This window comes from Mus pahari, chromosome 9 (genome assembly GCF_900095145.1).
Source record: "Mus pahari chromosome 9, PAHARI_EIJ_v1.1, whole genome shotgun sequence".
Lineage (NCBI taxonomy): Eukaryota > Metazoa > Chordata > Mammalia > Rodentia > Muridae > Mus > Mus pahari.
In genome coordinates this window covers 61,065,282-61,076,119 of record NC_034598.1, presented here as the reverse complement: position 1 = coordinate 61,076,119, position 10,838 = coordinate 61,065,282, and the positions used below count along the sequence as shown (strand labels likewise).

Here is a 10,838-nt window from a genome sequence, read left to right as displayed (position 1 = left end):
TTTGAAGCATGTTATTGGGAAAATAACATGAAGAAAACAGGCAGAGAATTACATTTACTTAGAGGATAGTTTATTTAATGGTGTCCACAAATAGTGAATGAAAAAGACTGGGGATGTGGCTCAGCGGGAGCGTATGTATGCATGCACGGAGCCCTGGGTTCAATTTCCAGCACACAAACAACACAGCCCAAAGAAACTAAAGGCTGATAATAATGAATGAAGACTACGCAACTTTGCCAAAAGTGCCTTGTATTTTACAATGTTGTACATTTATGATTTAAAAAAATGTACTAAGGTATCAAAATACTAACCCTAGGCAGACCACATTAATTAGTGGTCGGGGCTTGGGGAACATGGTAAACCATGTGAAAGTTCACATTTCAAGAGCATAGGTAATGTTAATATGATTAGTTACCCAGCTTATTTTAAGCTATCAAGTAGGTACAATCAGTGTATTTGCCGTAGATATTTGAGATAATATAAAGACACATGAACCAGTATTAGGAAAAAATATACAATGACAAATTTAAGGATCTTTACCCAATACTTAAGATAGCTGACAAGGATGAGCACCTCTACAAAAGAGTTTATAGAGTATTGGTTATAAGTATCACATGAAAACTAAGAGAGCCATTTCCCACCAATATGCTTGCAGGGAAGACAATTCTTACTAAACAGTGCTGGTTACTGGCTGCGACAGAGAGGAACAGCCCAGGAGATGGCAGAGAATCCAAATTCCATCTCTGTGTAGGAAAGGTTTACAGTTATTTGTGATCAGGCATGTTACGTTCATATGGTAATCTCACAAACTTGAAGAAGAACTAAATAACTTATGTGAAAACACTTTTACTTACTTAGCCAAAGCTTTTTGAAGGAAGGGCCCTTATTTTGAAGGGAGGGATCTTATTAGACTTTTAGTGACACAAGGCCTTTTCAAGGTGCAAGTGGTGCCAGGATAGCGATTTTGCTATTTCTATTTTATAAATATCAGCATTTGCATAGCTTTATCACAGAGACACACATTATTTTAGAGGATTGTATTTTATTTTTATTATGAATTAAAGTTGTTTCAATTTTCAAAAAAAAAAAAAATTAAAAAGCAAGCTGATGGAGTAAGATAAACTAAGCCTGTTTTTTTTTTTTTTCCCCCGAGACAGGGTTTCTCTGTATATCCCTGACTGTCCTGGAACTCACTTTGTAGATCAGGCTGGCCTCGAACTCAGAAATCCACCTGTCTCTGCCTCCCGAGTGCTGGGATTAAAGCCATGCGCCACCACGCCCGGCTAACTGAGCCTGTTTTAACTTAACATTGTTGGGTTTCACATCCAAGACAAGTGGCTTCAGGTCCTCTCAGCTCCCCCAGGCCCTACCTGGTACAGGGCATGGATGCCATACCCCGCCCTCTATGTTGAACCTCCCATCCTTAAAATACCTTCTTAGATCCTCAAACACTTTTTTAGAGGCTTTCCCATCCTCAGACATTGATACACAGCAGTCTGACCTGGGTCTGAAACACAACATAGTTAAGTAGTTCCTTGGGATTAAATTATTCTGTGATTTATTAAGGAGGGAAAAAGCTATTTCTGACATTTAAAAAGGCAGTTAAGAAGTAGTCACAAAAAAAGAAACATCAGCTTAAGAATTTGCTGTCAAGCCGGGCTTGGTGGCACACGCCTTTAATCTCAGCACTTGGGAGGCAGAGGCAGGTGGATTTCTGAGTTCCAGGCCAGCCTGGTCTACAGAGTAAGTTCCAGGACAGCCAGGACTATACAGAGAAACCCTGTCTAGGGGGTGGGGGGTGGGGAGGACCAAAAAAAAAAAAAAAAAAAAAGATTTCGCTATCAACAGGAGGAGCAAATGGGTCTAAAGTGTTTATTAACATATCAATTATGAAGATGGAAATTCAAAACCTTTATTATAAGAGAAAAATAATATATATTTGTCTATTTGTTTTGTTAGGGTAAAAGCTAGACTTCAAAGTCTGCATTCTTTTCTGCCTAGTTTCTTAGAAGCTGACTATAACTCACTGGGTTTTCCCAGTCTGAGGTACTTGAAGCCTTACCTAGTTTGGAGTCTCAAAGGGATTTCACATTCAAAACACGATTTCAAATTATTTTACAACCTACTTTTAAATTCAATGTTCTTATAAGGAAGGCCATGATAAGCTGGTTAAAATACAAAAGGCTAAAAAAGATAAAAACAAAACAAAACAAAAAAACCCAAACCTTGCCCTGTACCCCAGAGGTTTTATTTTATAAAATTTTCAACCACAATCCCAATAATTTAATTCATACAAAATCCAGTAGTAGCTTTAAGCTCATATTTAATGTGGTTAGCTCCTACTTCACATGTTCTTTAGAATGTAATATCCCAGCTTTGGTGTGGAACGCTTTTACTTTTATGAACATATCATTTGTCGTTCCTATTTGACAGCAGCTTAAATAAACAAGACCAGAAACAACCGCTAACAGTGTTTCCTAAGTATGTAATCCTCATGTAAGGCACTTCTACTCATTCTCAAGCTTGTCATTGGAGTTTCCACTTCCTCAGGTCTCCAGAGAGTGACACTGACACTGCTACTTCAAGTAAAACTGCAGGACTTGATTGTAGTGTAACTGCCAGAGTGTGGTGGGTCGGTGGTGGCAGGAGATGGGCACTGGGTTCTATGTGAGGAAAAGTTGAGTGCAGAGTCTCTTCCATTTTATATTTAGAGAATGGGTACTGTTTTATCTTGCTGATCTTGTTCAAGAAGTTTTAAATCTTCCAGAGGAAGATTGCTTAAGGCAGTTGGTAAAATCTGCTCTGAGACGCCCTTAGGTAGCATGTTACTTGCTTCTAAGCTCTTCACAAAGCACGTGGCTTTGATCCACCTTCGAGTTGCTCTGCGTTCTCTTTGCAGGCAAGTTTTCATTTTTCTTTTCAAGCTTGCTATTTCCTTTTCTAGTTTAATTATCCTTTTTTTTGCCTCCATAGGGTTCCTAAAGGCATAGCTGTGTTCGAGCAGCACTTGCTGACTGCTGTTCAGCTTTAAACTACACGGTCCAGCTGGAGGGGAGTTGCTGCTTTGCTTCAGAAGATCCCTTGACTTGAGTTTCTGAGCCGAACAGAGAGTTTAACATGAATCATGAATATCACAATAAGTAAACAGTTTTGAGTAACACAGTATTTAACTCATCTTTAAAGAACTGCTTTTAAGGTTTACGGGGTAACAGTAGTAGGCTAGCTCATGTGATCATGGCTAAAGGGTCTCAGTAGGGTGACTGGACTCTACTCACTTTGTGCAGTTCTGGGTCAGGGCTTCTCTGTACAGCTCTGGCTGCTGGCTTGAACTCAAGAGAGATCCCCCTGCCTCTGCCTCGTGAGTGCTGGGATTAAAGCCATGTGCCACTGTGCCTTGCTTATGTCCTTTATCTACAGACTTATTTAAACATTGATTTTAAAATAAGCAGATTTTCAAGGTATCTTCCAGATTTTCAATATGATTCTATGGAGATTTAAAAATTTTTTTTCCCAATACCTTTTACTAAGCCCAGATTAGAATTTGTTGAGACATTTGTTTTTATCTATGATATGGATCTGATCTTCTTTTTAGTTAATATTAGTTTTTCCACTACACAAAGAGTTCAGACCTGGAATCTACTTAAACAGGAACTCACATACCTGCAGAGACATATTCTTAGGTATCAAGCTTCCAAACAGATTGAGATATTAGTTCTTTACATGAAACCTTCAAAGATTTAAAATCTGGCTAGAAATTGTTTTCTAATCCAGAAAGCTAAGGAATCTTCTGTCCCATATACTCCAGAAATATCAAACTACTTGTGATTTTCCTATGGTGTCACATCTTATAATTGTGTCTTTCATTTATTAAACATTCTTCAATGTATGATTGACACATTTGTGATCCCTGCATTCAGGAGACCAAGGCAGGATTGATATAACTTGAGACTAGAATAAAGCTACACAGTGAAATCGCCTCAGAAAAGCCAAAATGTAAAGGAAAAACTCCACTTTACATTTTGGATGCAGAGGCAGGAGGATGGCTAGTTCAAGAATGGCTTGTAGGGATGAGAGCACGGGTAGTTCTTCCAAAGGACCCAGATTCAATTTCCACCCCTATATGGTGGCTAACAACCATGAGTAATGCCGTTTTCTCCAGGAGATCCAATATCCTCTTCTAGTCTCCACAGTCACCAGGCATATTCATGATGAAAATAAACATTCAAGAAAAACACCCATAAAGTAATAGCTTGGGCTAGACAGCATAAATTTAAAGATAGCTTGGGCTACTTCAATAGCAAGATTGTCTCTTCAAACAAAAAACAAAACAAAGCAAAAACATTCCCAACCACTTATTGAAATAAATAATGGGGAAATAATGTTGAATAAATTATAGTTCCTACTATCATAAACCTACAGCTGGCCTCTTTTCACAGAGAAATGGCACAGTCTCTCCTTGGTCTTCATTTTCAAAACATCTAACAGATTTTAGTATAATGAAAAGTTTAATAGCTATTGCATAAATAAATGATCAAAATATCAGAAATAAGGGTCCCTCTTTAATTGTCTTGAGACAATGCCTCATGCAGCCTAGGATGGTGTCAAACCTTCTATGCAGTGGATGACCTTGACCTCCTACCTCTGCCTGCTGAGGGCTTAAATTACACACGTGCATTCCCTGTGCCAGTTGATGGTACATTTCAATTTCAATACAGAATTGAGTGCATACTCGGGGTCTGGTACTCTTTGAGGTGCTCAAAAGAGAAAGGTTGAGAAATAAGCCCTTGCAGTTCTGCAGCTTTTCTAACATCTTAAACAGAAGCAGCAGCAGCAGCAGCAGCAGCCACCCCCACACACATATTAAAACACTAACTCACTTCCAATATCACAAATAATTCAAATAATAGCTTTCCCTTTCTTGGTGGAAGATGCCCTTTATTTATTTATTTATTTATTTATTTATTATTTTTTTATTTATTTTTGCTTTTTCGAGACAGGGTTTCTCTGTTTAGCCCTGGCTGTCCTGGAACTCACTTTGTAGACCAGGCTGGCCTCGAAATCAGAAATCCGCCTGCCTCTGGGAAGATGCCCTTTTTAAATCCCCCTGTGTTTTCTACCTTTTCTTTCTTTCTCTTTTTTTTTAAAGATCTTATTTATTTATTATATGTAAGTACACTATAGCTGTCTTCAGACACTCCAGAAGAGGGCGTCAGATCTCGTTAAGGATGGTTTGAGTCACCATGTGGTTGCTGGGATTTGAACTCTGCACCTTTGGAAGAGCAGTTGGGTGCTCTTACCCGCTGAGCCATCCCACCAGCCCCTACCTTTTCTTTCTTAAGGTGACTTTCTCAGTGTTTCTTCTCCAATCAGATCTTCCCTCATCAGATAGACTATTTCTTTCTCTTCCTGTCTCTTTCCCCTAGTGCTGGTCCTCAAGCCTTATGTGTACTGCATGCACTCTACTGTACAAGCTGTATTTGCCCCTTAGACCGAGTGGTTTTGTTTGTTCTGGTTTTTTGCGACAGGGTCTTACTATGTAGCTCTGACTGCACAAGAACACAGTAAGTAGTTGTGGCTGGGCTCTAACTCACAGAACTCTACCTGCTTCTGCCTTGTGTGGAACTAAAGGCTGCCTTGGACTTGTTTTGATGGTGTCATCCTGTACCCGATTCTCTTTTCTTTCAAATAAGTCAACAACTGATAAGTTATCGCTCCACTCCCTGGCTTTAGTTTTACCGTCTAACTAAATTGTATGTGTGGTCACAAACTTTCCCTGGTATTCCAAACTCCCAAGTCCTCATGCCTAAACTGAATGAGTTCTAAAGTTTCTTATGAAGCACCGTCTAGTGGCATAACTGAATATATGTTCCTACAGTACTTACTAGCACCCACGTCATTTGTCTGTCATCTTAAAATCAGTAGAGAGTGATTCGGAAGGTTTCACTAGTAATCTTTGGTTTTGCCAATGGTACATTGACTGATAATAACTAATAATTTGTAGTTCTGTAAGACTGCAATTCTGGTAAAGTACCCCATATGCAAAGTGTTTCATACTTGGAGTGTTTGTATGGATTTTTACCTGCTGAGTGCCCTTAACCTAAAAGCCCAAAATCTGTAATCTGTTTGGAATTCATTGGGGAACAGTGAGTCAGGAACTCTGATGTCTACCTCTAGTCATACCTTTATTACACAAGAGGGAGATTGTAGCTTTTTTGAGGTGTGCTATTACACATTGGTTTTAACACAATTTGAGTGGCTTTCTTACACAAGCAAAAAGTAATAGGATTTAAAACACGGTTTAAGAAAGGAGAGTGACCTACCAGAGACTTTATATGGGTACAAAAATCAAAAATGGTTGGAACAGCATCCATTTTAAGTCGTCGGGTTTGTCCTGTTAGATCAAAACAGGAGGCTTCAAAGTGTTTTGAGCAAAGAAAAGTGTGTTTTCCTGGCACAAAATTTTTGCGCCTAACCAGGCGAACCCATTCTTTTCTTCTTTTAGGATCCAAAGGAAACCTTAAAACAAGCAAACAAAAGCAACTCAAAGTCCAGCGGTCCTGCTTTTGTTGTACTTAAAACAGTTACATTTTAAGAAAGTCTCTCTTTTATGGAAAAATTTATGAAAAAATTAAGCAACCTCCAGATGTCAATTTATAATAATTCTCATAGCTATAAAAATTTACTGAAAAACTGACCTTCATAGCTTTTTCAGACTTTAAAAATAGAGCTATTCCCTCCAATCTAGTTCTTAACACAGGCAATGACTAAAACACAAATAACATGCTTACATAGAATGATCACTAGCAGAAGTGATTGCACAATGCTTGTATCTGCTGCTGTTTAACAAATAAATCCGGCATGATTAAGATTAAATTTTAACAAGGAAAGTCTAGACGATATAGTCATTTCTGTCTTTCCTACATCATTGTTTTATACTTTCTCCATTAAACTTTCCAGTGTACAAGTTATATATTTTCAAAGAAAATTGTGTACATGCATGTGTGCTGTATGTGTGTGTGTGTGTCTGTGTGTGCAGGCAAACGGTGGAGGTCAGAAAACAGCTTCTGCAGGGAAGTGATTTGGTTCTCTCCTCCCACCATGGGTCCTGGGACTGGAACCCAAGCTCTATGGCTGCTATAGCAATAGCCTTTGCACAGCCATTTGGTTGGCTCCAAAGCTGTTTCTTGAGGAAAGCAATTATTATTACTTATCTGCTTATCTTTGAATTGTGACTAGAAGGAACTTAATAAAAATTGATATATTAATACCAATACTGAATATATAAATAACTCACTGTATTCTATGTAGTTAAGCTGCACTAAAAAATCTGGCACTATGGAGCATAGCAGAGCACATAATTATCAAAAGATAAATCATCTGTACCTATCCTTTTCCTTTCATATTTATTTCAAATACAAAAGATAACATTCATCCAGCACACCCTGGTGAAGGAAGGCACAAATATAAAGGGTTGTTTCTGGAAATTCTAATAATTCTAGGTTTGTTAATTGAGTTGGAATGTAAAAATAAACATTCCTACATAGTTAAATTTCAGTTACAATTCTTTTTTCTTTATAAATTTAGGACCAGTGAGATGACTCACTAGGTAAGAACGCTGACCACAGAACCTCATAACCTGAGTTTGGTTCCCTGGGCCCACAAGGCAGGAGAGAAAACCAACTCCCACGAGCTGTCCTCTGCCCTTCACGTGTAGACCAAGGGCTATATTGCTCTCTCAGATATACACAATAAAACTATGACTGTTCAAATGATCCCTTTGGTATTGTATATGGGTGCATGTGTGTGGGCATGTGTGCCAGCTTGCAAATGGAGATCTGAGGCCAAGCTGAGCTGGTTTTCTCCTGCTACTTCACATGGGCTCTGGGAGTCAAATTCAGATCACTTTTCATGGCAATGCACCTGTTTGCTAGCTTATAAATCTTCTGTGATTACTGTACCCTATACATGTAACTATACTAACTTGTATATAAAAAGAACCGTAAGATCCATGTGAGATCATGTGGTTTGGAAGGCCTATCATATGTATGGAATTAGATTTCCACACATTGCCAGTGATGACAGCACATAAGGGGAAAGCCCAGATGTGCTCTCAATACCCTTCCTCACGTCAGGCATGCACTGAAGATTTGCTGTCACTCCACAGTTCACAGTATTTCAGTGCTTTAATTTCACTAAATTTTTTGGTAAATTTACCAACCCTGCGTAGTCCTCAGTCTGCATCACCCTCTGAGCTTTCTGAGACAGGGTCTGCCTATCTAATCCACGCTGGACTGCAATACACTGCAGTCTAGGGCCAACCTGAATCTCTACAGTCCTCCTGCCTCAGCCTTTTAGGTGGTGGGATTACAGGAGTGAGTTACTGCATTTGACTTAGCACTTACCTCTCAATTTCATTTCAAAGCACTCTTTAATTATTTAATGGTTTGTCAAGCCCAGCTAAAGAGTCTTTCATTTTACTAGGGCATCAATAAGGATGAGCAGAAATTTGGACTCCATTGGTTCCATATTGAGTGTCAGGATTACCGGCTTATAGCATCCCATTTTAGAGTGCTGTTTTTAATTATGTTTGGCAGATGTTATCTGTTTTGTTTTTGAGAGTCTAATATCAGCCAAGATGACAACAAACTTACTATATAGCTCAGGATGACCCCTGAGTTCCTGTGGATTACAGGACCATGGAACTCTGTCTGGTCCTTGAATGTGTTGTTTGTATTTTTCACAGTATATATTTAAGGGTAGGACATGGGAGATGTAGCCTGTTAGCTAAATTTAAATACTAAAACCCATCTCATATTAACAAATTTATATGGTGGTAACTGATGGATATTTCTTGTCCACATAACACACCCAGGGCTTTATAAACACTTCCTGTTTTGGAAACATCACTCAGTAGTTTGAACAATGCTATTTAGCTTACATTTAAAATAAATGGTGGAATACCTCTTCATCCTTAGACAATTTAGATGTGGTGGTGATTAAAAAAAAATGCCTAGCCTCTGAGAGTATATTGTAATCATTACAATAGATATAGATTAAGTAGTTCTAACTTGTTAGTGGACTGACTGACAACATTGTTGTTGGACTTTCAGAATTCCAATGTTAGCTCCTTTGCATAGTATCTGGACACAGGCAAATTTACCTAACCTTTGTAGATCTCCATTTTTGATGATAATGGTGCTAGGATCAAAACCAAGGTCTCTCATACACTCTAAATGAATATCTACCATTGAGGTACATTCCCAGCCCAGGAACTTTTTTTTTTTTTTTTTTTGAGACAGGGTTTCTCTGTATAGCCCTGGCTGTCCTGAAACTCACTTTGTAGACCAGGCTGGCCTCGAACTCAGAAATCCGCCTGCCTCTGCCCCCCCCAGTGCTGGGATTAAAGGTGTGTGCCACTACGCCCGGCTTCCAGCCCTGGAATTTTATTTCCGTTATTTATAATGTAAAGTAGAAATGCTTCCAAGGGGCGGAGAAGATGACTCTAGTGGATGGCTGCAGCTCAGTGATCAAGTTTTGAAAGTTTCAAGACAATGAGGGAACCTGTCTCAAAACCACACACACACATCAAAGTTGTTCTCTGGCCTCCTTTTAAAGATTAGAAGATGGTAAATGCTTAGCTTTGTGGCATAGTAGGTCTTTTATAAAGGAGTAAGTATGGAGTCATCTGGAATAGGACATGCTGATTCATTTAGAAGGCCCCAAGAAGCATTTGAAACGGGAATAGTGAAGTTATATGAATCTTGGGCACAAGGCATGAAATAATCATGGGCCTTCTTGTCATAGAAGACAAGCCATAAATGGCTGAAATGCAAGACCTGACAGAATCTGCTGCTAAATACAGCCATTATTAAAATCTAATTTCCTAACACTTTACTAATAACTATATTTAATAAAAAAGATTTTTTAATCATGTGTGTTTCTCTGTGTGGATATACACACATGAACTAAGGGACCCAAGGAGGCAGAAGTTGGATCCCTTAGAACTGGAGTTACAGATTGAGCTGCCTGTGGCGCGTGCTGGGTGAACCTGGGTGCTCTGGAAAAGTCCACACTCTTAGCTGCCGAGCCATCTCTGTAGCCCCAATCTCTACTTTTTGAAGTTATTTATGTCTGTTGCACTGTGTAGAACCACTATAGTGTGATACTGGACATCTCTTCTTATCTTCACAATCAGTCACGTCATACTGGTGGCTTTAAACCGTGCTCAGGGAGAGTGAACACATTGTAGAAACTGGGCAAATACTACACATTGGGGCATTTCCCTTTTTTGAAATGGCAATAGCTAATGTGGAGCTATAGACCATTGATTGTGGAAGGGTGGTTAGAAGTACATGAAATGAAGCCAGTAAGCCAGTCAAGATGCTGTTACAATACTCAGTCAAGAGGGAAGAGTGATACATCAAGTTGGATGGCTTCTGACTTGTTGGGTGGATAGCATTTCCACTTACAGAAAAGGATAATACGGGAATCAGTATATTTGTCAGATGGCAATTCCCTACCAATATTGAATGGATGGGAAAGGCAGGGGACCAGGGTAACAGTGCGCACCTGGCCCACAAACAGTCTTTTAATCATTAGCGATAAGGACTTCTATTGTTTGGGGGATATTTTAATATGTAGACCACAAGTGGGACCACACAGACACAGGTGGATCATTTTGGGTAAGAGTTTAAGAAGGGTTAGCAGAAGAAATTAAAACAAAGCAAAGAAGAAAAGTCATAAGACTAGTGAGAAAGCCGGGCGTGGTGGCGCATGCCTTTAATCCCAGCACTTGGGAGGCAGAGGCAGGCGGATTTCTGAGTTCGAGGCCAGCCTGG

The 10,838-nt window shown here is 39.2% G+C and overlaps 1 protein-coding gene across 1 annotated transcript in view; it reads right to left on the bottom strand.

The window, feature by feature from the left end:
* Positions 1–2,306: 2,306 nt before the first annotated feature.
* Thap2 (THAP domain containing 2) overlaps positions 2,307–10,838 on the bottom strand; it is a 12,314-nt gene continuing 3,782 nt past the window's right edge. Inside the window, exons 2-3 of the mRNA XM_021205265.2 lie at positions 6,321–6,516; positions 2,307–3,094 (exon numbers count right to left, since the gene is read on the bottom strand). Coding sequence (XP_021060924.1) covers positions 2,708–3,094; positions 6,321–6,516 — 583 coding nt within the window. The 3' untranslated portion in view covers positions 2,307–2,707. The remainder of the gene's footprint in view (positions 3,095–6,320; positions 6,517–10,838) is intronic.